Here is a 27,190-nt window from a genome sequence, read left to right as displayed (position 1 = left end):
ATATGTAATATAACTGCAAGGTTCGTGTTTTTCAATTTGTGATTAGCTTAGAGTCAATATGACTATCTTATATTGCACTTGCACTCAATCCATCATTGTATTATCAGTGGATTCCAGACGTCAATTAATAATTCGCTCATCCAGCGATAGTAAGGATAGGGACCGCATCAAATTCAAACGCCTATAAGTCTTCTTTGACGACACACGCGCGCACCGTAACAGGACTTTAGGACATTAATAACATAATTCTTTAGTTTACTCAATAACCATTTTGTTCTTATTGTATTAAAATGTAAATTTCGTGATGCCTAAAGATCAAAAGTGAAAGTGCAAAGTTTAACTCAATAGCAGACCACACATTGTTGGATCTATCGGTACACGTTGCCGATGACCAAAAGACAAGTGTACCTACCATATTTAATGCGTTAATACAAAGTGTACTTTAGTTTTAATAAAGAGAGGATGTGTTCCAAATATGGATCAACTGATGCTAATGAGACAATGGTGGAAAACGCGAAGGAGGCGGAAGTTGAAATTGATTTAAGGTGGGTAATTTACCGGGTCGTTCCATTCAGGACGTCATCTATTTGTGAATTACTGTTCTCTGCAATTTGACCAATTTTGTGAACTATTCTGACCAATTTTGTGCATGCAAACGTTCAGATCCCTAATAAGCGCTAAATAACTACAGGTTACAAAATATTTGCTCTATGTAATACAAACTTATAAGTTTATGTAACCGTGGTTATGTGACATACTTTAAAATACCTACTAGGTTAACTAGGATAATGAAATAGAACTCTACCTTGTTTATCTCCCACCGTACGAGTAACTACACCTACAAAGTATCCGTTGTCGTTTACTACACGTCGAGGACATTTGATTTATGAGTTAATAACCAAAGCATTAGCAATTCGGTCATAACTCATAAATCTTTGATTAGTTGACGTATTCGAAAAAAAAATGCAATTTGGATGCACGCGTTTCTTGCAATTGCATGTGTGCTAGCTGTGTGTACAGACATTGCCATCAAATTGGTATCGCATTTTACGTTTTTAAACATACTTTGTACCTCACGGCAGCTGCCTTCAGTACTGACTACGACGATACAGGTTTCATGATTGTGTTTACTTTCAGCCGATCATCGAAAAGACGACGATGGTGGCGGGACCACCAGCACGTTCTCTTCGGCCTGGGGCACGTGCACAACGACTTGTGCGCTGCCATGTGGTTTTCCTACATGATGCTTTTCTTTCAAGCGGTGCTGGAAATGAGGTCCGCTGTCGCTGGCTTCCTACTTATGACAGGTTAGATGTCCATTCATTACATTTTGACTATTTTTTACAACTGGGTTTGAGCTACTATTTGATGGTCAATTTTGGCTATTTAGCATTTTGATCCAATCACAAAGCACACGCAGTGTTGTTTTTAGAGTGTTGTATGTTTATCGTGCATATTACGTATCTTTTTTATGATTTCTTAAGCGCGCCTTGTAGGAAAGACATAATGATATTATTTGTAATATTTTTATAATGAATAGGTTGTATAGGGTTCCGTAGCTAAAGGGGAAACATTTGGCCCATATTGATATACTTATTTAACACGTAAAGATAAATGCATATTGTTTTTATTTCCAGGACAAATTGTTGATGCAATAGCTACTCCAGTGGTAGGCATTCTGGCAGATAGGTATGGCACTAAGAAGTCCTGGCACTTAACAGGTATTTATCCGGTATTGATAGACCAATAATATCAGTACTAAGCGGACGTAAATAATTGCATCTTGGACATACCTACTTCAATTTTAATAATATGGCAAACATTAAGGTCGGTTTCCATCCTATCTACCCTGATAATAACCGCTTCCGAGAACAAATACAAGGGCTCTTTGTTTCATTTACAAGGAGTCCCGACCAATCTGCAAGTCTGAACTGTAACAAAAATGGGAACCAAAAATGTTCATTTACCGAAGGTTGTTGGAAAATGCTAAATACTTAAATAATGATACCTACTGCATCGTGATGACTTTCAAAGGTAGTTTAATAATTGACTTGAAATTTTAGTAAACTAATATCTGAATCAATAGGTGACAGCGCGTTTTAAACCTACCAATGCTTTTAATGGTTTTACAGCGAAATATTGTTAAAAAAAATTACGATATCTATGTTTATGTTTTCAGGGAGCATCATGGTAACATGCACATTCCCCATGCTATTCATCCGCTGTTGGGGTTGTTGGATAGGCGCGGACGTCGACTACCTGGCATGGTGGATGCCCCTCTACTACACCGTGCTCATCACCTTCTTCCAGATCGGTTGGGCCATAGTCCAGATATCGCACCTGGCAATGATACCTAGCATTTCCGACAGCCTGCAAGTTCGTTCGGAACTTACTTCCATAAGGTAACTTTATCCTGTGCCATCCGCTGCTGGGGATGCTGCATCAGTGCGCACGTCGACTACCTCGCATGGTGGATGCTACTCTACTACACCGAGCTCATAATTTCTTCCAGATCAGTTAGGCTGTATTACAGATCTCCAGATGCCCCATCTCTGAATGAAACTGAGTATCTTCGATAGCGTACACTCTTACAGTTATACCATGTACGGGGGTAGGTGCACATTCCTCAAGCTTCAGATTTATCCACTACTGAATCGGCTCTAACACCAACTAGTAACTCGCACTCGGTGCTAAATGCGAGCCAAAAACGCGGTAGAAATACAATACTCTACAGTGAAATGTGTCCTATAATTTTTTCTGTCACTTAAATATCACCATTTAGTGTCGAAGTCGAATAAACACTTTCGAATAAAACGTAATTTGTTCATTGTTTAAGATATATGGCTTCAGTGACGTCAAGCATAACAGTCTACCTCATTACTTGGGTAGTATTACGAGCAACCAACTACAGTACGTTCATCGGACCAACAGACGATTACAAATTACGCGTAAGTTCTCTATTCTCTATATCCTTATAGTTAAAGTTACAAAATGTGATGGAAAGTACCTACTTACTGCATTTTTCATAGCATCAGAGGTCAATTTTATGAAGCTACAAGCTATAATCTCAAAAGCTTAAACGGGCAACGGTCGTGATAGTGATAGGTCAAGTGCCAGTTTCCTCACCCTTGTATAACTCGAAAAACTCGATATTATTTTTTAATTGCCATTAAGTATTTTTATACGGTACGTATAACTTACACCTGTTTGATTAGGTAATGTATTGAAACTTACCTAAGATTTACCCAGGCGAATCCAGCGAGCGCAGAACGCGTACATTCAATAAATTTAACTCGCAAACCGGCATCTGGACAATCAGAAAGTAAAACCAATTAGACAACTCTCATTTCTTTCATTCATAAACCTTTTCAGGACGTCGCATTGATAATAACGGGGATAGGCGTGACAGTATTCACGTTGTTTCACGTCCTGTTCAAGCTAAGACCATTGAAGCCATCGAAGAGCAATGGCCATGCCATAACCAACGGTTCCTCGGCTTTGCTGACAAAGGAAGAACACGACACTGAGCAGCAGAGTGGTCAGACTGATACCAAATCTAAAATTTATCATTTTCTACGGATGCCGCTGTTGTATCAGACAAGTTTATTGTGAGTTGACATTTATAAACCTTAATTCTTCCCCCCTATTCTTCTTTTTATCCCTCTAACCGTCACGCACGTTAGTGGCGTGACACGTATGTCTGTTGTCTATTAGAATATGCATGGACAAAAAGAAATAGGCACGCTAAGTAAGTTTGATGCTCTGTAAAGACGTGCCTTCCCGTTTAATACCGGAGAGGCACGTCTTCACGGACAGACCAGATTCGTCCGACAACATTTTATCGTTGTATGTGGACCCGGATATTGAGAAAAGAACGAGGCAGACTAGTCGTCGCACGAGGCGAAATGGGGTGGCATCAAATGATTTTGAAATAATTTAAGAGCTTATATTTACATAGCCTAGTGCTTACTAGTAGGTATATATATTTAATATTATTACAGATTCAATGCCAGCGCGAGCTACCTAACCACTACGAGCGTAGTCGATAACGATAACACGTATTTTACACTTTGTAGCGAAAAGCGCCTACGTAGAGAACCCGCCTAGCGGGACGCTGGCAGTGAATTTGTTAATAATATATCTTTTATTTCAGATATGTGTTCTCGCGACTTTACTGGGCACTTACATTGGTATACGTGCCCTTATTTCTGGAAGAGAGACTCTCAGTAAACCCCAGTGCAGGGTCCGAGCTGGTGGCTAGCGTGCCTTTGGTGCTGTATATATCGTCTTTTTTCTCATCTCTCCTACTTAAAAGCAAAATTACAAGTTGCGGTAACCAGGTAAGTCATGAACAAACTAATTGAAATTATCTTATAACACCTAAATATGAACATTAGCTATTAAATATCCAGTAGGCGCTATAACTCGCGACCGCGTACATAAAATTAACTGTCAATCTTATACCTTTAAACGAGCAATTCTTGTATATTTATATATTTATTTATTTATATGTACTCGGTATCTCGGAAACGGCTCTAACGATTTCGATGAAATTTGCTATTGGGGGTTTTCGGGGGCGAAAAGTCGATCAAGCCCTCTTAGAATATGTCAGTTTTCTCTTATTAAATGTAACATACGTAGGTATGTATCTAATAAGTTTATATATTTGTCCAGGTGGCGTATTTATTAGGAAGTTTTTTGAGCTTCATAAGCTGCCTGTGGATCGCACTGGGAGTAGATCCGCACGCCAACATAGTGCAAATTTATCTAGTAGCAGCTTTAATGGGTGCGTATTAGCTCCATATACTTACACAATACCTACATATAGTCCCACTTCATTTTAGATTTAGATAAAAAAATATTTTAAATAATATTGTTATTTCAACCGTATTTGTTGTTATAGCGGCAATAGATTAACCGTCATGTTTAATTAAATTTCAACTGTTATTATTACAACGTTTCTTGAGATAGAGTTCGCTGACGGACGGATTCATATTGTCAATTAGTCAACAATCGGATAGGTACAGAACCCTAAAAACAGTCCGTTTATAAACCAAATATTTCTCCTGCCTCGCATGAAGAATTCGTGAGTTCAGAATGTCACTTTTGAATTTATCCCTCCATTTTTTTTCAGGCGCTGGTAGCTCGATAACACTAGTTTCTAGCCTATGCGTTACCGCGGACCTAATAGGTCCTCACTCCCACCAGGGAGCCGCTATATACTCCATCGTCACATTTGCTGACAAGCTGGTGACCGGTATAGCTGTCGTTGCTATTGAAAATTAGTAAGTACCCGAGACAAGTAAAAACACTTCTTCAACTTCACTTTCAAATACGTCGCTGTAAATAGGGTTGCCAGATTGTCGGAATTTGGCGGGATTCTCCCGATTTTTAGCATGTGTTCCCGATTCCCGACAAAGTGAAAATTATCCAGAAAAACAGCTTCACGTTATAAAACAAGATCTCAAAGAATTTTATTACTATTTTTATATAAAAACGTCTATTGGGCAGAGCAGCTGACGTAGTGCCAATAATGCAAAATATCGTTAAGTATTTTTAATACAATTACTTTAATTTTTAATGTTTTAATTTTTTCCCGATTTCAGTCCAAAAGCGGGCCGCTGGCAGTGATTACCTTAGGCGCTTAGCACACTGAGGGCCTACCACCGACGTGTTGCCTCCCTGTTACACTTACGTACGAATTCACAAGTATGACAGAGAGGCAACACGTCGAATGTGCTTCGCGGTAGACCCTCAGTGTGCCAAGCGCCTTACCGTGGCCAACATTTCCGAAAACCTACAATAAATAGTCTTATAATTACCATCACTTTTGACATAGGTAGAGGTATAGTTACCTATTTCCTTCATGTAAAGTAAAGTAAAGTATTTATTAATTGTAAACTGTGTACATAAGATGTCATAAACATGAGATATCGAATCAACAGTTGCCCATTTCGAGCATACAATATGATCTTAAAACTACTAACTATACTAGCTTACTGACTAACTTATACTTAACAAACTGGTGATTCCAGAAAAAACTCATTTAGGTTGTAAAATACATTTTCAATTAACCAATTTTTTTATTTTAATTTAAAGTGATTCCCCTCCAACATTTTTATTTCAACTGGCAGGGCGTTAAAAACTCGTATTGCAGTATTTAATGTACTTCTGTAAAACATTGAGTTGTTTGATTTTGGACATACAAGATTAAATCTGTACTGCTCTCTAAGATTATCTCTCTGCGAGGACATTTTTCTAAAATAGCCGTCATTATTTTTTACAAAGAGGCAAAGTTCTAGGATGTATATTCCAGTAAGAGTAAGAAACCGCTTTTCTCTAAACACATTGCGTAAGGATTGTTCAGTATGCATGCGATATATTGTACGTAAGCATCGTTTTTGTAGGATAAATGTACTTTGGATGTCCACCGAGTTCCCCCAGAAAATGATACCGTATGTTAGCAACGAAAACACATTACCATAATAAGACTTTTTGGCAACATCCTCAGAGCAAGTTCCTGAGAGTACTGACAGGGCATAACACTGGCTGGAAATCAACTTATTTATTTTAGTAATATGCGCCTTCCAATTCAAAAAAGTGTCTATAGTAATGCCAAGAAAAGATATACTATTTACTTCTTCAATCAAAGTCCCACTTTCTGCAACATTCAAACATAGAGAAGGTGTTTTATAGTTTCTGAAACTAATAAGTTTTGTTTTGGTTAGGTTAACTTTTAGATTTAGAGTTTCAAGCCATTTGATCACTTTGAGAAGGGTGTTATTAATATTTTGTTCCAATTGCTCAGTGTTCGATTTATCACCTGAAAACAGTATTGTTGCGTCGTCTGCAAACAAAACACATAATTCATTAACGACTTTTGGGAGCTCGTTAATGTATATCAGAAACAGTGTAGGTCCTAAGACGCTACCCTGTGGAACCCCGACTTTAATAGTTTCAAAGGCCGATTGTATGCTTCCCAAAGTTTTCTGTTCCTTATTATAACTAACAACCATTGTTGCTTGCTGCCTATTCGTCAGATAACTTTCAAATAACTGTAGAGCATGTCCTCTTATTCCGATATTATCCAACTGTTTCAAAAGAATTTCATAAACTACACAGTCAAACGCCTTGGACATATCTAGCAACAATGATACACATGGTTTTTTACTATTTACTTTATCCCATATGTCATTGAACATTTTGAAAACCGCTAGGGATGTTGATTTCTGCTTTTGAAAACCAAATTGGTTAGGGTCCAGTATGTTTTTCCTACTCAAATACGTACTTAACCGGTTTAAAATTACCTTCTCAAATATTTTTGAAAAACATGGCAATAGCGCTATATAGGCCTATAATTATTTGCGTCATCTAAGGCACCCTTTTTATGAAGTGGCTTAATAAGTGCCTTCTTTAAAGCGTCCGGAAATATACTAGTACTTAACATTAAATTTATTATATGAACTAAAGGATTAATAATATAGTCAATACATGATTTGATTAACTGCATTGATATTCCATCGTAACCGGAGCTTTTTTTGTTTTTCATGGCATTGACTATCTTCTTTATTTCATCAGCATCAACCGGAATAATAAACATACTACTTAATTCTTTATTTGATGTTAATATGAATACTGAATACTTCTTTTCTATCTACACTGTAATTCATTCATAATTTTATATTCATTTGTTTTCCAGTAAATGCAGTAATGCAGCAGACTGCCCTGAATACTACAGGGGAGTGCTAACCTACGCCTGTGGAGGCAGCGCAGTCTTGGGTTCCTTCTCCTTAATCTTCACCCGATTAACAACCAGGAAAAAAGCTGCAACTTAAACCTATGTGTATTACATAGTATGCTTAATTAGACAACACAGTATTGTAGGAATTAAATAAAATAAATTCTTAAACCTCTTGATAAATATCATGCAGATCTTTAAACAATTTAATTTAAGTAAAGTAAGAAAGTGTTTTTAAAGCAGTGTTTAATAGTAAAAGGTACCCACCATATTTATTTTTATTATCTTTAAAGAATACATTTCTGTATTACCTTTAAAGAATGAGCAAAAAGGTGACTTGACGCTATAAGGCATTCTCTACTAGTTAACTGAATGAAGGAATTGGAATGTCAAATAATTTAGCAAAGTACATAGCATAACCACTATTATCTGAAATATAAAGCATCCCTCCTGCTCATACCTACCTCTATCTAGTAATCCTTGTCTTGCTTGCAGTCCTGCAAGAGCAGGAGGCAACTCTACGTATATTATCATCTCACTCTAGCAAATAGTAAACTAGAAATACCTACTAGGTTTTATGATAGAGAAATAAGTAAGCCGAGTGTTCACCCCATAGGTGGACAAAAACCCACTTATACTTGGTCAACCAGATCTTGACAGTAGAAAAAGGCGGCAAATTTGAAAAATGTAGGCGCGAAGGGATATCGTCCCATAGAAAATTTGAATTTCGCGCTTTTTTTACTGACAAGATTTGGTTGACCAGCTATATATAACAAGCTTGCCCCTACCCCTACATTACAACTTATTAGGTACCTATTACTAACTAAGGAAATCCATATTGTATGGAGTGAGCACTCTAAAGGGGCCCACTGATTACCAGTCCGCCTAGGGTTGCCAGATGGTCGGGATTTGGCGGGATTCTCCCGATTTTTAGCATGTGTTCCCGATTCCCGACAAAGTGAAAATTGTCCCGGAAAACAGCTTCACGTTATAAAACAATAATTTCAAGTTCCGAACTGTCGTCGAGCGAGCGAGCGACCCGCGTCGAGCCCGTCAGCGGGGCGCGCGTGCTGAGATTGAGCAGAGCAGCTGACGTAGTGCCAATGCCAATAATGTAAAATATCGTTGTTTTTAATACAAAATTACTTTAATTTGAATGTTTTTTTTTCCCGACTTAAGTCCCAAAATCCCGAAAATTGTATATTTTTTCCCGATAATAGCGCCTTTCGATCTGGCAACCCTAAGTCCGCCGGATGATATCGGCCTGTCAGCTGTTCGGAGCTGTCAAATTTTTGTTCTAACTGACAGGCCGATATCATCCGGCGGACTGTTAATGAGTGGGCCCCTTAAGGGCCAGTTGCAACAACCACATTTGACAGACTGATCAGCGTCAGCCGGCGCGCCCCAGCGCTTTACTATGAAACATTCCATACATCAAAATTTTGCAAACTCATTAACAATACAAACAGTTCGGTGCAACTGACCCTAAGCTTACTTATTTCTCTGTTTTTAATAGTGTGACTCGGACTATTACATTTTATTGGAGAAAGATGTTCATCAAGCAAAATGGATGTCTTAGTACTGACAGACAACTTACACAGATTGTCACACCCAATGTGCCAATAGCTATAACACCTGAAAAAAAGAAAAAGTTGTCACAGTAGGTACTTTCAATACATACACTTAAGAGATTTACTAAATAGGTAGCCTACCAATGAGACTATGGTTCACTGATATCTCATTTATTAATCAAAAATACATAAAACACACAAACACAAAGCAGGGATGATAAAATTAATACCTTAAAACTAAACCTTAAAACCAATGGGACTTGCGTTTGTCTAGTGTTTAAGAGTTTAAACTTTAAATCTAATCAGTAGGTAATCACTAAGACTTGTTTGCTCGTTTCCCAAGTTATCAATGTTTCAGCTGTTTTTCAAACAGCATGGGTACGGTGACAGCAACATATTATGTTGGAAACTGAATGAATACCTCATATCTTGAAATGGTTTTCGAAATAGAACATTTAATAAATAATAATGATCGTAATTACTAGTTTGGTACTAAGTTATTCAATTTCAATTTTCAAGTTCAGTATCTGTGCTCCCAGAAAGCAGATAATGCACAAAAAATCGCTACAATAATTACCTTGCAATACACAAATGCCGAAACATACTTTTCGTCAGTTAGTAAATATTGCTTTTGATGCTTTTGAACAATTTGAACCCAAAGCAAACCAAACGACATACGAAAGCAAAACGTCAGTCGTCATGTCGTCAATCAAACTGCTGTCAAACAAACGTCAAACCATAGATGGTAATTTTTTTTTATTCGTCCAGCAGTACGGTACCATCAGTTTGTCACTGACATAAACGCCGTCGAGAACGTAATTTACTTTCTATACATCTCGCTCGCACTCGCATATTAGTGCAAACGGGATGTATAGAAAGTAAATTACGTTCTCGACGGCGTTTATGTCAGTGACAAACTGATGGTAACCGTACTGTCTCGCTTTTAAACGCACGTTGAAAAAGACCTCGTGCGAGCCGTCTGCAGACGAGCTGAGCATATCGACCGATTTGATCAGAAAAATAATTGGCGCCAATACCCAATTTAAGATTTATGGTGATATTTGAGCCCTCTTATAATAGAAAATACGTCCGCACCCCATTTTATCGGTAATATCGGTCATTATCGGCGGTCGAATTCGGCGAGCCAAATTGGCGTTTGCGTCCGCACGTCCTGATTTGATCGGACAATTTAATCAGATTGGCGAAAAACTGTCTCGTCTGGACTCCACTACTAAGGCCTAAGCACTCTTTGGACTAGAGAGAGGCACAATAACCATTTTCCGATATTTGACTTTAGTAGGCAGTAGGCCCTCTTATAACCAGAGATCGGACAGATTGGCGTCATTGCTCGCAATATTGTGGACATGACTCCAAATTTGATTAAATAATTAATCATTTAATTATTTTAATTAATTTTTTACCTGAGATTTAATTTTGTTCCCTAGTCAATAAATAGCACTTAAATATATTTTGGATATAAAAAAATGAGTACCTACAGAAAATTTGGAAAACATGCTATTTTTTTTAAATAAATTTACATTATAAGAACTCTTTGTGTTATTTATTGATTAGGAATCAAAATTAATCCTCAGGTAAGAAATTAATTAAATGATTAATTATTTAATCAATTTTGGAGTCATGTCCACATTATTGCGAGCAATGTCGCAAATTTGTCCGATCTCTGCTTATAACAAACCGCCTGCGATTGTTAATACTTTATTGACCAAGTAGGTGCAACCCGTGCAACTAATCGATCAAATGCCTTTATATTAACGCTTTCGGTGCCGGGCTCCCCGTTTCCAGTACAAAATGAACACATAGACGTGTTCTAGGCAGTGAACGTATCTTTGGACCGTATTAAGCACTTTTATAGCCATATAACAGATTACCGCACCGCAAAATTGACAATTTAATCAGAGTGTGTAAAAAATTGTCCCGTCTGGATAGGCCTTTACACGCGAGAACAGGAAATTGAGGAAATTCCTGATATGAAAAGTTGAAAACTGAAATGGACTCGGTTTAATAATATACTTGGTCAACCAGATCTTGACAGTAGAAAAAGGCGGCAAATTTGAAATTTGTAGGCGCGAAGGGATATCGTCCCATAGAAAATTTGAATTTCGCGCCTTTTTTACTGACAAGATTTGGTTGACCAGCTATAAGTGTTATTTTTCTTTATCAAAATAAACTATGGCTACTGCCAAAATATAGTTTGTCAAACCAAATTTGTCAGTAAAGAAGAACAAAAAAACTATACTCACCCTTTTCTTTTGGGTGCTAGTACTAGTGTAAGACTAAGATAGTATGATTTTCTTTGTCTATGTTTGAAATGAGACCGTCATTTAACAAACTATAGCTGGTCAAGCCAATTTGTCAGTCAGGAAAACTATACTCATCCTATTCTTTTGGGTGCTAGTACTAGTGTAAGACAAAGATAGTATGAACTTCTCTGTCTATGTTTGTAATGAAACAGTCCTTTGACAATAACAACGCAGCAAGCAGCTGAAGCAGCGGAAGTGGCGTGTGTGACAAAGTATGGTCACACTGAATTTTTTTTTAAACATTTTCCAGCTAGGCAGGCGGACAGATGGCAATATGGCTGTAGCTTTCAAGTTTCGCTGGTAGTGTGCGGTGCTCACATCGTTTCTAGTGTGGTCGAAGCAAATCCGACGACTCAAAGTTTCTCTTTTAATTTTTTTAGCTGTCGTTGCTCATGTTTACATTGTTTTAACAAAATTTGTGTATATAAATTTCTGGTTTTTCAACTCCTTCGTCATCAGATTCATGCGACGACAAAATGGCGTCGCTTGACAAGATTTTACTGCAAATTTATATTTCATATTTTATTGGTTTAACATAGAAAAATATTTGAAAACATCGTTTCAAGTTGTTATTTGTGCTTTTTCTCAATGAAATCTCTAATTGAAAATTATTTCATTTATCAATTTTCTTAGTAATAGTGAAGTCAACTTATTTTCTTCAAAATGCACCTGGTAAGTGTTATTGCGGCTTATTTCATTAATATTTGGTGTATTTCATTGCTTTATTTAACAATTTATGTTTTCTACATTCGTGGAAACTTCTAGAAGTCTTGGGTGTGGCTCTGATTGAGGGTGAATTTTTGAGACGTAATTTCAGTTTTAAGGGTTTTTGTGATTGTTTACAACAGTTTTCCCAGTTTTTATGTATGAAAATGTTGTTATACAGGTCAACAATGACCTTTCTTTCGTTCTTTGTTACGTAACCTTTCCATACAAAGAAATAAAAATGGAATTGGATGAGGGTCCCTTTTTGCAATTTGCTTTTGAAAATTGGTCTTGATATTGTGTGCCCATGTAAATAAAGATCAATTGAGGTTATGTTTCAATAGTTAGCCCTATTCAAGTCTTTTTAATATACTTAAAATAGCCCAGTTTCTGTGGAGTAGTTGGAAACTATATTAGTTAAAATGAGCCATCTAAATACTGAAATTTATTCACTTTTTGCTAAAAACATAAATAATTTGAGGTTATACTTTCATTCATTACGTTTATTTTTTGTTATCCTGCGTGTTTTTTGTGTTTTGTGCTTGCTATCTATATTTTTGTGGATTTTATGGGACACAGAGAAGAGATCATACACTTCTTGGGACCACAATCCATTTTCAGAACTGCGGACACTGTTCCGTGACCAATGTAGTATTGCATCTACCTTGGTCTTCAGTGAATTCATTTGTATTTCTCTGAAATTTTACTTGTATTGATGAATAATATACAAAATCTTATTGCTAAACAAAAGTAGTTTTTTCCTCTTTTTTGTTGTCTAATTTTATTTATCAAGCCATCAAAATTATGGATAATTAGTTTGCTATAAATTGTGTATGTTTCTTTCCAAAATTGTGTTGATGTAATACATCAATATTTCCACCAATCTTAATTAGGGTATTATTATGACAAATTTAGCTATTACAATTATTTTTGTACTTTTAGAATGGCTCAATGAAAGAATCTGGGAGTGATTCCGGAAGTGAGAAAGGTGACAAATCGGAATCAAGTGGATCTGGTTCAGGAAGCGAAAGGTATGGTAATATTTTATATTTTGGTTATTGATGCAAATTTTTTAAATTGGCATAAAATAATATTAATTGGCATAATATTCCAATTTTCTTCAACAGTGATAGTGGGTCCAGTTCATCGGGGTCTGGATCAGAAGGGAAGTCCGGGTCTGAAAAATCATCAGCGCACGATGGGCATCATAGTGATTACTCCAAATCTTCACCTAAGAATAGTAATGCAAATTCTACAAAATCAGATCATCATACTGATAAAGACTCTTCTGATGATTTTCACTCAAAATCTAAATCATCAAATAATCATGGGAAAGTGAATTCTGAATTCTGGGAAGATAATCCTGACATTTATGGCATCAGAAGATCAGGTAGATCTCGGAAGAAGCCTGATCGACTTAAAGTAGCCGATAGTGACTCCAGTGATAAAGGGCGAGGTCAAAATAGAAAGAGCAGAAAAAGAAGGTACTTATTCTATAATTCTATTATTTATGCTGTTTTAATTGTTATGTGGTACTTACTTGCATATTATATTATATGGATAATATTTTATTTTGTAGTGACTCATGGAATTCAGATTCATCAGATAGTGATAGTGACATGAAAGGTTCCCCTCCCCCACCCTCTAAACGACCTGGCCAAAGAAGTGTACCTCTCAGAAAAAAGAAGCCAGCTAGAAGAAGAAGACTGTCTAGTGAAGATGAAGAAAGTACTGAAGGCTCTGATGAAGAATCACAAAAGTAATTTTTTTCTTCTAATGTCCATCTTCAGTAACATGCGTTTTAAATAGGTCCTGGGTGGGTGTTTGAGCTGTGACTAGGGTTTGCAATCCGGATCCGAAATGTATGAAATTATCTGGATCCGGATCCGCGGATCTTACCATACATTTCGGATCCATCGTGCAAACCCTAGCTGTGACATGTGCTGTCTTATTGAACTGTTAAGATACATTCAGTCCAGTTTTGAATTTTTGAGTATTCTGACAGTTGATATTCTTCTTTTGGAACAGTCGTGCGGCAACACGTCGAGCTGCAGCAGCCGTTAGTTATAAGGAAGCAAGTGATGAACATACTGATTCATCAGATCTTTTGGATCCAGTAGAAGGTGAAGGCGAAGCTGAAGCAGAACCTGAAGTCGAAGACCACAGTGAAACTATTGAAAGGGTTTTAGGTCACCGAAGAGGAAAAAAAGGAGGTAAGATGAGCTTCAATTGGAATGGTACCTTATCTTTAATTGGTGAGTTGTAATATGCATTTAGGTGCAGATATCTATGTAAAATTTTAGCTAATGTCTTCTTATCGTTGTGCAGTCACTGGGAATGTGACTACAATATACTACATAGAAGAAAATGGAGATCCCAATGAAGGGTGTGACCCTACTGATGAAGAGTCGACGGAACCACAGTACCTGATCAAATGGAAGGGCTGGTCTCATATACATAACACATGGGAATCAGAAAAATCATTAGCTGAACAAAAAGTTAAAGGCCTTAAGAAATTAGAAAACTATATTAAGAAAGAATCAGAATTGTCTTGGTGGAGAAAACAAGCCGGTCCTGAAGATATTGATTATTTTGAATGCCAAGCTGAATTACAACAAGAATTAGTGAAGACTTACAACAATGTTGAACGAATTATAGGTAATTATTTATAATTGTTATACAAATGCCTATCAGTCTTATCGTTTATTTAAATACTAGTACATATGTTTAACCACTGATTTTGTAGACACATTTCCATAAATATTTAAGTGTTAAACATGTTCATACATTTGACAATATTACAGTAACTTAAATAATACAATTAGGTAATGGAAATAAAACCGGTTAAGTGCGAGTCGGACTCACGCAAGAAGGGTTCCATATCATTACGCAAAAAACGGCAAAAAAAAATCACGTTTCTTGTATCTCCACTTAAATATTTATTTTATTTTGTTTTTAATATTTGTTGTCATAGCGACAACAGAAATACATCATCTGTGAAAATGTAAGACGGACAGCGGAGTCTTAGGCTGCTTACGCGACAGTACGCGACACACTGTCGGCGACGGTCGCTGACGACCGCCTGCGACGGCTATCGGCGACGGTCGGTGACTGTCGGCGACGGTCGGTGACTGTCGGCGACGGTCGGCGACTGTCGGCGACGGTCGGCGACGGTCGGTGATAGCTGTCGCGGCGTCGCTCTTGTGTCACAGCACGCAGTCTTCGATGTGTAGTTCAAGAAAGAGCACGTATTTTCTTTTTCAAAATGAGTAATGACGATTTTGATGCTGATGCATTATTGTTTAAAGAAAATACGTGTTATCTCTTGAACTACACATCGACAACTGCGTGCTGTGACACAAGAGCGACGCCGCGACAGCTATCACCGACCGTCGCCGACCGTCGCCGATAGCCGTCGCAGGCGGTCGTCAGCGACCGTCGCCGACAGTGTGTCGCGTACTGTCGCTCGTCTGTAAGCAGCCTTAGCAATAGGGTCCCGTTTTTACCTTTTGGGTACGGAACCCTAACAATAAAGTTACCTAATTTGATTCTTATTAAATTGAATATTTTGATTGTAGCTGAGCAAACTAGAGAAATAGAAGGTGGTGGAACTGCTCGTGAATATTTTTGTAAATGGGAATCTCTCCCTTACGCTGACGCGACTTGGGAGGATTCTGCACTGATTGAGAGAAAGTGGCCGGTCCAAGTGGAACAATTTAAGTCTAGAGAAGGAGCTAACACCACTCCCTCAAGACATTGCCCTGTTCTAAGAAGAAGGCCCAAGTTTCATCAAGTGAAATCACAACCAGAATATTTGGGCTCTGATCAGGTAAATGATACATATCTTCTCTTACAGTAAATTGTATTACTTGTCTAATATCACTAATATGTGTTGTATTTCACAGACATACGTTTTAAGAGATTATCAAATGGATGGATTAAACTGGCTAATACATTCCTGGTGTAAAGAAAACTCTGTCATTTTAGCCGATGAGATGGGCTTAGGAAAAACAATTCAGGTAATAATAATTTTTATGGAGAAATTTTCATTTGGAAGTATAATACAATTTAAAACTTAAGTTTCATTTTTATGTTTCAGACAATATCATTTTTATATTACCTGTTTAAATCTCAACAACTGTATGGACCATACCTGTGTGTTGTACCTCTAAGTACTATGACTGCATGGCAGAGAGAGTTTCAACAGTGGGCACCTGATATCAATGTAGTTGTTTACATTGGTGACGTCATCAGCAGAGACATTGTAAGAATCCATAAAATGTATCTCTTAATTTTACTGTTTATTTTATTATGAATTACATCAAAAATAGTAATTTAAATTTATTTAAGGTATTATTGTTTGTAGATCAGGCAGTTTGAATGGAGCTTTCATCCTTCGAAGAGATTGAAATTCAATGCCATCCTTACGACCTATGAAATATTGCTAAAAGATAGGCAATTCTTAAGACAATTTAGTTGGGCATGCTTGTTAGTAGATGAGGCTCACAGATTAAAAAATGATGATTCGTTGTTGTACAAAGCATTGAAAGAATTTGACACGAATCACAGGCTACTAGTCACGGGTACTCCATTACAAAACTCCCTTAAGGAGCTATGGGCCCTTTTACACTTCATAATGCCTTACAAGTAAGTAGATCCAAATTTTCTTTGTCAGAATTGGAAAACCAAAACATGTAAGGATAATTCTGAAATAATTTCTTGTGTTTAGGTTTGAATCATGGGAAGATTTTGAAAAAGACCATGAAGATGCTGCCACAAAGGGATATGAAAAACTACACAAGCAGTTGGAACCTTTTATTCTCAGAAGGCAAAAGAAAGACGTAGAGAAATCTTTGCCTGCAAAAGTGGAACAAATATTGAGGGTTGAAATGACTTCAATACAAAAACAGTACTATAAATGGATCCTAACGAAGAATTACAGTGCTTTGCGTAAAGGCGTGAAGGGTTCTATAAACACGTTCATCAATATCGTGATAGAACTTAAAAAATGCTGCAATCATGCTCTTCTGACGAAACCTGAAGATTTCGAATCAAGAGCATCGCTTGCTACAACTGATGCTGTAGAGGTAAAGTATCTTTTCACCTCAGCAGCTCGAACAAGGGTACTTTGCTACTTAAAAACAGTGAGCAAAATCGCATTTTGCTCACTGAGTGAGACAAAATGAGCAAAATTCGATTTTGCTCACTGTTTTTAAGTAGCAAAGTACCCTTGTTCGAGATGCTGAGGTGAAAATTTAATTGTTGGCATATCTTAAGAAAACATGAGTGAATAGAGGTAAGTGATGAAGAAGGAATACATTTTTCGGGTTCTCTAATATGTTCTCACTGCTGAGGTGAAAAGTTTTGTGAACTACACGAGATCAAAGTTATTTACATCTCGTGCGCTTTTGAGTCCCTTACTACGCTCAAGATTCTAAATTAGATTCACTCGCTACGCTCGTGAATCTATTATAGAATCTTTCGCTTGCACGGGACTCAAAATAAGCACTCGAAGAAATATCAAACTTTGATCTCTTGTTGTACAAATAACTATTAATTCATTAATAAATACAAAGCAAGCAAATACGCGCACATTTTTAAAGTAAAAGTTATTAAATATTTTTTTTTTCTTACAGAAATTATTAAGAGGATCAGGAAAACTGCTTCTTTTGGACAAACTGCTATGTAGATTAAAAGAGACCGGACATAGGGTGTTAATATTCTCACAAATGGTGAGAATGTTGGACATCTTGGCAGAATATTTACAAAGAAGACATTTCCCCTTTCAACGTCTAGATGGCAGCATTAAAGGGGAAATTAGAAAGCAGGCTCTTGATCATTTTAATGCCGAGGGTTCAAACGATTTCTGTTTCCTCCTTTCTACAAGAGCTGGAGGGTTAGGTATTAATTTGGCTACGGCTGATACTGTGATAATTTTTGATTCTGATTGGAATCCACAAAACGACTTGCAAGCTCAAGCTCGCGCACATCGAATTGGTCAAAAGAATCAGGTAATTCTTGTAACATACATAAAATAGTCTCAATTCCAGTTCAAGTTGTAGAGATTGGATATATTTTTTTTATGTCTCTACTCATTGAATTCTCAAAATTGTTTTCCTTTTATTGAGGTATGCACATTTCTTTTTTCAATGAACCTCAACACCGGTTATTTCTTATTTTCGCCGTTTATCTTATTTTCGTTTGACATATCATCAGCTAAAAAACATTTTGTCACAGGTAAATATCTACCGGTTGGTAACCGCACGATCCGTGGAAGAAGATATCGTAGAACGCGCGAAACGAAAAATGGTGCTAGATCACCTTGTCATCCAGAGGATGGACACCACTGGCAGAACAGTTCTCAACAAGCGCGATTCTTCCGGCACGACGGCCAATAATCCCTTCAATAAGGAGGATTTGAATGCCATTCTGAAGTTCGGTGCTGAGGAGTTGTTCAAGGATGATGATGAAAACGATGAGGAGCCTGTCGTAAGTTACATTTATATTTTAAGGCCCAAGATACACTTGTAAGTTTTACCTACGTAATTAGGGACAAAGCTATTTGTTAGAATGTGATAACGATATTCATCTCTCATTCTGTAGTATAGCTGTGTCCCTACTTACGTAAGCAAGACTTACAAGTGATCTTGGGCCTAAGGGTTAGGTTACAGGTGGGGATTTTTCTCCCAGTAGTTATTACTGGTCTGGTACCTAACAGATAAAATTATTATTTTATTAAATTGTAACAGATAATTATTATTTTATTAAATTGTACAACGGGACTTAATCGCGTATCTCGGAGTCTTCTCCGAGACCACGGGAACAACGCCGTCCTCGAAACGTCGGAGGTAAATCTTAAAACTTAGATACGCGATTAAGTCCCGTTGTACAATTTAATAATGTGTAAAAATCGTGAAAGTTTAAATCAGTGTTAATTATTATTTTTTACTTTTGCCGAAAATTATTTCAAGTGTGTTAGATAATTGTTAACATCACCTTATTTTTTGGTATCAGTGTGATATTGATGAGATTTTGCAATTAACTTTTGCCGAAAATTATTTCAAGTGTGTTAGATGTTAGATAATTGTTAACATCGCCTTATTTGTTGGTTTCAGTGTGATATTGATGAGATTTTGCAACGCGCCGAAACTCGCGACGAGGGCCCGGCTATGGTTGGAGACGAACTCTTGTCGGCATTCAAAGTCGCCAGTTTCGCATTTGACGAAGAGAAAGCGGTTATGGAAGTCAAAAAAGAAACTACTGAAGAGGAAAGCAAAGATTGGGTACGAACGCAATTGAACACTAGAATGATGAATTGATGACATTCAATAGAAATGTTGTTTGAAGTATGAGTTGAAGGAAATGTACGATATTAATGTAAAGCTTTTATGTTTTAGGACGATATAATTCCCGAAAACGTGCGAAAGACAATTGCCGAGGAAGAAAAGAACAAGGAAATGGAAGATTTGTACTTACCACCCAGAAGAAAGAACTTACAAAACAATAGCGCAGAAAGCAGTACGTACATCATTTCATAATTGCATTTAAGATTTTGTCATTCCATCTCAATTAAATAAAAACAAATGAGGTGCCGTTAGTACATACCTATGGATATTGTACAGTCTGCTGCAGATAAAAAGGTACCCCCCTGCATAGAAGTTTGTATGGCGCCATTAATTCATTAAGTAAGCCGTTTTTTGCCAGTTTTGACCCTTCCCACCCTTACGTAAAAAAAAGGTCCAGCCCCCCCCCCCCCTCCCTATATCGTCTAAATCGTCTTACGTAATAAATGAATGGCGTCTATGCAAAGGTGTTAAGCTAATAGTATTGCTGACTGTATGTGTAATCGAGCTACCAGCTTTAGATTTAACAAACCTAACTTTGATCTGAAGAGCTATATGATGTTTCGAAGATTTGAGCCCGTGTAGCATAATAAGTGACGTTATTTCTAGGACGTAACCGAAAGCGTGGCGGCCAAGCTTCGGGTGCTGAAGGTGATGGGGAAGGGGAGGCCGACGATAGCTACGCTTCCGAGGGCGATGCCAGCGCCGACGACGACCGGCCGCGAAAGCGTGGCCGGCCACCCGCCTCGCACAGGGAGAAGATCAAAGGATTTACGGATCAAGAGGTACCTACACCGTCTATTTCTGGTTGAATCCACACGTGGACCCGAGTATGTCCTTAAACTACGTCCAAAAGAGAGGTATGGGCATTGGGCACTGTGAATGTCATCTCGCTTTGTGTGGAGGGCACAGCACCGCGGATGTCGTTCCAGATCTAGAGCAGAGCCCAACTGGGGAAGTACCTCCACTTAACAGAAAACCGCAGCTAAATATAACTAGACCCTACTCATAGCGTTGTGTTCCTACCGGTAAGGTTGCTAGAGCTCAACGAGGGTGCGGGGTGTTAGGGTCGGCAACGCGCATGTAACACCTGAGTTGCAGGCGTCCCTAGGCTACGGTGAATGCTTACCATCAGGCGGGCCGTGTGCTTGTTTGTCACAGACGTAGTATTCAACTTTCCATCATTTGTCAAGCTCGGGTGAATATTTGCTTGAGGTGAACCAGTTTAACCGTGTGATCCGTAAGCGCCACTTGCACAATTCCACTAAACCGGGGTTAACCGGTTAAATCAGGAGTTACCATGGTTACCAGTACAATTTGACATTAGGTTAATGGTTTAACCGCTTAACCCTGGGTTAGTGGGATGGTGCAAGTGGGCCTGAGAATATTATGATTTCTTCTACAGATAAGGAGATTCGTGAAGAGTTACAAGAAATTTTCTGCGCCTCTAAAACATCTTGACAGTATAGCATGTGATGCTGAACTGCAAGAAAAACCGTTGGCGGAACTAAAGAAACTAGGCGAGATACTTCAAGAGAGGTGTAAGGCTGTCTTAAATGATACTTCCGAACAGACAAGTAAGTTCAGTAGGTAATCTAAATTGTATTATACTTATCTCCGAGTACCTATATCATCAAACAAATTATAAAACAATTTTGTGTGGCCAAGTATTTACAAAAGCACCAATGTTCTATGAACATTATATTCGCAGCGTTTAATTTACTTGTCTAACGCATTTTCATGTTTCGTTTCAGATGAACCAAGCGAGGGGCGTAAAAATGCTAGAAAAACGTTTAAACTAGGAGGAGTACCTGTAAATGCCAAAACGATGGCAGCTTGCCAAGACGAGCTTGCTCCTTTAGACGGATTCTTGCCAGAGACTAAAGACGAAAGGTTAAAATGGCAATTAGATTTTAGGTAAGTTCTTACTATATTATTTGCAAAATAAGAATAAATTATGTGACTAATCAAATTACTTCTATCATTCGTTATTTATTTGACTTAAATAGGACAAGGCCACCTAATTTCGATGTTGAATGGACAGTAGCAGACGACTCAAAATTGCTTGCCGGTATTTATCAATATGGAATGGGCTCTTGGGAGGCTATCAAAATGGATTCTTCCTTTGAGATTGGTGAGAAAATTCTGACCAACGAAGACAAGAAACCTCAAGCAAAGCATTTACAGTCTAGAGCAGAATATTTGCTGAAGCTTATCAAAAAACTTCTTGATCAGAAAAACGGAAAACAGAAACAAAGAAAGCCACGAATGAAACGAGGCAATAAAGAACCCGTCACTAAGGATATTATAGAAGATGATAATAGTTCTGCTGATGAGAAGAAAGGAAATAAAACTAAGAATGATAAGGCAGACAAGGTATGTAATTATAAATTATGTAGTTTAATTTCTTCGTTTAATATACATAATACAGTGATACTAGGCGATGATAATAGGAACTATAACCAGGCGTGGCTCACTCCGCGATTTCGTCGCTTTGCTACAGGTAGCTAAAAGCCATAAGCGGCACGTGGCGCTGTCGCCACCTAGCGGCCATATCTGTGCTGATCGTAACAGACGCGTTTTGTTAGAGAGTGAGTCTTCTGTACCTAGTACTATTATTTATTCTGTGCTTTAACGTTCACAAATCACCTCACCTACAACATGAAGCATATACGCGCCGGAATCGTACTAATTTTGTACCTAAGCACTGCAAGACCCGCTAGTATACATATATGTGTGTATGTCACTATATTGTACATAAACAGGTTTAAATAAAACAGACAAAAAATATGTTTTAGTTACATCAATATTTAGAAACTTTAGGTAGGTACTATTAAATGGGCTTTTTCTAAAATAAATATCGAAAACCCGATTCTTTCAAATCTGGACACTCTTGGGCTCATTCTACTCAGAATCGACAGCACTCTCCATCCTACCATTAAAAAAAGATGTCCCAAAATGTCCATTCCATTACGTCACGTTTTTAGTATGAGAAAAATTTTCACTTGTATGTAACGTGACGTAGTGGAATGTACAATTTTCATACAAAATTTTGGGACATTTTTTTTTATCATCAGGATTGAATATTATGCTAGTGATTCTGAGTTGAAAGAACCCAAAAACACCAGGATCTGGGAGAATCGGGCTATCAATATTTATTTTAGAAAACGCCCAAATACATATATTTACTTAAGGTTGTAATATAACCGTTCACTCACGTATTTTAAGTCGAAAATCGCTCGATATATAGGTGCCTTTATGTACTCATGTAAATTAAAAATATCGACTAAAGTCGAGTTATATGCGTGGTAAACATGGGTTGCATAAACCCCGGTATCGTACTAATTTAGTACCTGAGCGCGATCGCTTGTTTTAGTCGTGAGTACAGATGTGCAAGTTGCGGAAAGATTCCATAAAATTCTATAAATTCCCGGAAATTTCATGAAACTTTCACTAAGAAATATGGGAAATTTAAATTTAAAATTGGAAAGTTTCAATTCTCATACAAAAATGTAAGAAATTTTCCGATTTTTTCCTAAAATTTCTTAAACACTTCGCAATTTTGGAAAGTTTCTTTAGGCACATCAGTAGTCCTGAGGCTGTACTCATCTAAATTGAACTTGAGTTATAGTGGTGGCGAATAATGGCTGTTGTTTCACCAAATTGTGTAACATAACATTTTTTTACATGAACTATCTATTCCAGAATAAAACGAAAGAAGAAATATCACACGACGAAGGAAATGACAAGAGGGATAAAAACAAAAAACGCTCGAAGAAAGGCGAAAAAGGTCGGCTAAAAGGCGAGAAAGTCAAGGGCCGTAAGAAGCCTGCGGGAGGACCTATGCATTTTACCGCCAACCACGAGCCACGTGCCTTAGAGGTGTTAGGTGATCTCGATCCTGCAGTCTTTGAGGAGGTATAATGATTTAGTATGTTTAACCTGTCGAATCCCACGATATGACGTCACCATAAGCGTTCTGGCTCATATATGAGCCGTGGGAGCTGACAGATTAAACGGTTCAATTAACATAATTTGAATTACTTCTACTAATTCCTTCTTTTTTTCAGTGTAAAGAAAAAATGAGACCCGTCAAGAAAGCTCTAAGAGCATTAGATAATCCAGACCAGACATTGACAGAATCAGAACAAGTAACGAAAACCAGAACATGTTTGACTCAAATAGGGACTCAAATAGACATATGTTTAGAAGAATATCCAGATCCTGAGAAGAAAGTTGAATGGAGAAGTAATCTCTGGTATTTTGTTTCAAAATTTACAAATTTTGATGCAAAACAGTTGTATAAGTTGTATAAGTATGGTCTTAAGAAATCAGATACTCCCACCAAACAAAAGAAAGATGGTAAACACAAAGAAAACAAGGTAAGAAATGTTAAATCATATGGATAAAAATGGGAATCAATGGGGCATTAGATGCACGAACGGAATTATCATTGTGACAGAGCAGGTGTAACTTTTTAATACTGCGCGATTGAAAGAGACAGATATTCGTCACGAGTTCATCGACGCAGGCACGTCGGTTAGACGGACCATCCTTACCGTGTGCTCTGAGGCTTGCTAAATTTCAATGAGCATTATTTCCATTTGCATTTTTACATGAGTTGCACTTTATTATCAATCTTTTATGTGGTTTCGTTTGCATTTGAACAAAATATAAGCTGACATATATTTATTCCAGGTTAAAAATAATCACAATGCCAATAATCATGTAAAGAATAATAAAGAGGCTAAAAATGATGAAAATAATGTTAAGAAAGAGAAAAGGCCCAAAATGGAGAAAACCAAGTCTGCAAAGACAAATGATAAAATACCACACACGTCAGGTGTTAAAAGAAAACTGGAAGAAGGCGAATGTGATCCAGAAACCAACGAAAATAAACGGCACGAAAGGTAATTAACGGAGTGAACTTATCGTATCGCTAATAACAGTATTTATTATTCATTTCTGATATATCTGTTGCGTTTGCTCGCCACGCATCCATTACGTTTTCATCCACTTCATTCTAGACTTAAAACTAACCCCATAGATTTACTACTCCTAGTACTTTCATCGCCATCTCGCTTTTTACATCCCTGCAGACATAAACACAAGCACTCGAGCAAGGATAGGAGCCTGAAGCGCGATGATTTGACCTACAGAGAACGTAGTCGATCGGAGCGGGAGCGGGATCGCGAGCGGGATCGAGACCGGGACCGAGAGCGGGACCGGGACCGGGACCGGTCGCGCACGCGGCGCGACAGCGGCGGTGCGGCGCCGCGCGCGCGGCCCGCCTACCCGGCGCACGCGCACGCCGAGCACGCCGCGCACCCCGCGCACCCGCCGCTCCCGCCCCACCCCGCCTGGACGCCGCCCGCCTACCCCGGCCCGCGCCAGTACCGCGGCGACCGGAACCCGAGGCCGCACGACAAGAGGAGGTAAGCGGGGATCGCTGCGTCTGTTCTCTGTACGTGAACGAATATTTCATACTGCGTAATAATCCGTACATACGCGACTTTTTCTTATAAACAGAGACTGCAAGAATGACATTATGCTCGTAATTGATGTTGACTGTAATTAACAGAAGAGACATACATAATTACTTGCTGCACGAAAACTTCAAGTAAGCTTTAAATTTTATTTTTACAAATAACAAGAATATTTAAAATTTAAAATGTTTTCTTTACGATGAAAGTGACTGTAAAGATCGGTTTTCTAGGATAGCGGTGCCGTCATATAGCGGCCGTCTCCATACTAAATAATACGGCTAAATATGGATGTCGTAGTATTTGTATGGAGACGGCCGCTATATGACGGCACCGCTATCGGAGGAAACCAAAGCTTAGCCATATATTTTTTTTTAGTAGGTACGGGTACGGCGGCATGGCGGGCAGCTACGGCGGTTACTACGACGGCGCGGCTATGCCCGGCGGCATGGGCTTCCCCCCCGCGCGGTCCTACCCCGAGGACTGGCGCGGGTACTCGCAGCCCGAGTACTACGACGAACGCGACTACGACCGCGAGGTGTACAGGAGGGACTATGATCGCCGCGCCCCTCCCACTTAAAACTTACATCACTGACGCTTACCTGTAAATATAGTGTACATTCTAGTTTTAGTTAGAGATTAGACGCAATCCTTTCCCGTGGACGGCTGAACTGTGAAACTGTTAAGTGTAAGTGACAAATAGTGCTGTGGTTTTTATCTATGTGATAAGCGGAGCGCATCGTGTCTACGGAGACTTTGAATATTTCATTGACTGTGTTTTGTAAGTGAGACTGTATAGTAAATTTATTTATTACTGAATCTGTCTATTGTTAATGTACAGATTGTAGATGAATACCATTGATTTTTATATTACATCAATATGTTGCCGATTTTATCGCTTTAAAATATTTTACTGTAATCTGATTATCTATTTATTTAATGCCTCATCACTATAAACTTATATTTTTAATTAGACAGAAACAGGTGATATAGTTCATAGTGATTGTACAAAATTAGCGATTGTTAGTAAGCTTGCATATTATTCAAAATCATGTGCAATTTCAGAATGTATAGCTTGATGAAAGGGGCACATAAACTTTGTCATTGCATTTTAGCAGTGGGCAAGAAAGAGTGTTTTTTTTGTACATTCGTTTCTCGTTCTACATGCATTTTCGAGTCCCATTGGGGCTCATACAGTCCTATTTTTATACATTATGTAAAGTCTTATTCTCTGTTACATGCAATTTAATGTAATGAGAGCGTGAAAGCGTCTTAATGGTATAAACCATGATAATAAACATATTAAAGTTAATTGCGTTTTTTCTTAAAGAAAAATCACCATAAAATAATGTCAACGTTGTTACATAAAAGTTATCGTTAGTGTCCAAATCATATACAGACTGGAACATTTCTAGAGACTGAGCTGAAAGGATAGTGTTATCTAAGTGATCTACAATCGAGTTATTAATTATTATACTAATCGTAAAGCTAGAAAGTAATCCAAAATCATTAATATGAAATATTCTTATATCAGTGATAACCCTACAAAATTATTCACATTTTCACGAATGTTTAACAAACTGTATCTGAAAGACGGTTAGAAATATTAACGTGATTAATAAGTGAAAAAAAGAAAGTACGTAGCCTAAACAATTCTCTGTTTGCATAAAAGTCCCTCGTTCTGTTCCACCCCATTATACATATCTGGCAAATTCAAAAGCGCACTATTTGAATTTAAACTGTTGTGAGACATACTAACATTGAATAATTTTACGGTTTAGACTCACTTCACTTTACTTTCACTGTTAGTGCTTGAGAAAGGAGACCTAGGCTCTCCGAAACATGTCGCGCGAGTGACTTAAAACAAGTGAGTCTAAACCGTAAAATTATTCAATGTTAGTATGTCTCACAACAATTTAAATTTGTACTAGGTACATGTTTACTCCACGGAGTTTTATCTATTAGGTAAATTGAGACCTAAAGTAATTTGGTTGCCAATGAGGTTAATTCAACGAAATAAATTAACAGG

At 37.8% G+C, this 27,190-nt stretch overlaps 2 protein-coding genes across 2 annotated transcripts; both read left to right on the top strand.

Annotated features, from left to right (window-relative positions):
* The first annotated feature begins 432 nt into the window (after positions 1 to 432).
* Positions 433 to 7,909, top strand: LOC134663191 (major facilitator superfamily domain-containing protein 12-like). The gene is made up of 10 exons (XM_063519569.1): positions 433 to 545; positions 1,138 to 1,307; positions 1,638 to 1,721; positions 2,180 to 2,402; positions 2,837 to 2,948; positions 3,373 to 3,608; positions 4,154 to 4,340; positions 4,675 to 4,786; positions 5,135 to 5,285; positions 7,700 to 7,909. Exons 1-10 carry the CDS (start codon positions 463 to 465, stop codon positions 7,833 to 7,835), a joined length of 1,494 nt encoding a protein of 497 aa, XP_063375639.1. The 5' UTR covers positions 433 to 462; the 3' UTR covers positions 7,836 to 7,909.
* Positions 7,910 to 11,895: 3,986 nt separating this feature from the next.
* Positions 11,896 to 26,473, top strand: LOC134663159 (chromodomain-helicase-DNA-binding protein 1). Its single transcript, XM_063519508.1, has 24 exons — positions 11,896 to 12,302; positions 13,278 to 13,366; positions 13,463 to 13,819; positions 13,915 to 14,094; positions 14,364 to 14,548; positions 14,664 to 14,993; positions 15,914 to 16,164; positions 16,241 to 16,354; positions 16,435 to 16,599; positions 16,702 to 16,982; positions 17,065 to 17,422; positions 17,972 to 18,346; positions 18,573 to 18,824; positions 19,451 to 19,618; positions 19,733 to 19,853; positions 20,288 to 20,463; positions 21,084 to 21,255; positions 21,433 to 21,595; positions 21,688 to 22,054; positions 23,384 to 23,596; positions 23,749 to 24,069; positions 24,377 to 24,588; positions 24,778 to 25,113; positions 25,540 to 26,473. Exons 1-24 carry the CDS (start codon positions 12,294 to 12,296, stop codon positions 25,739 to 25,741), a joined length of 5,397 nt encoding a protein of 1,798 aa, XP_063375578.1. The 5' UTR covers positions 11,896 to 12,293; the 3' UTR covers positions 25,742 to 26,473.
* The last annotated feature ends 717 nt before the right edge of the window (positions 26,474 to 27,190 follow it).

The sequence above is a fragment of the Cydia amplana genome, chromosome 4, assembly GCF_948474715.1.
Source record: "Cydia amplana chromosome 4, ilCydAmpl1.1, whole genome shotgun sequence".
Classification (NCBI taxonomy): domain Eukaryota; kingdom Metazoa; phylum Arthropoda; class Insecta; order Lepidoptera; family Tortricidae; genus Cydia; species Cydia amplana.
This window is presented reverse-complemented; position numbering and strand designations above follow the sequence as displayed.

Bases quoted from the DNA above. Each gene is read 5' to 3' on its own strand.
- LOC134663191 (XM_063519569.1), top strand. From the start codon at position 463: ATGTGTTCCAAATATGGATCAACTGATGCTAATGAGACAATGGTGGAA. The intron at 546-1,137 runs GTGGGTAATTTA...GTTTACTTTCAG, and splicing joins GAAGTTGAAATTGATTTAAG to CCGATCATCGAAAAGACGAC. The intron at 1,722-2,179 runs GTATTTATCCGG...TTATGTTTTCAG, and splicing joins GAAGTCCTGGCACTTAACAG to GGAGCATCATGGTAACATGC.
- LOC134663159 (XM_063519508.1), top strand. The intron at 16,983-17,064 runs GTAAGTAGATCC...TCTTGTGTTTAG, and splicing joins CACTTCATAATGCCTTACAA to GTTTGAATCATGGGAAGATT. The intron at 17,423-17,971 runs GTAAAGTATCTT...TTTTTCTTACAG, and splicing joins CTACAACTGATGCTGTAGAG to AAATTATTAAGAGGATCAGG.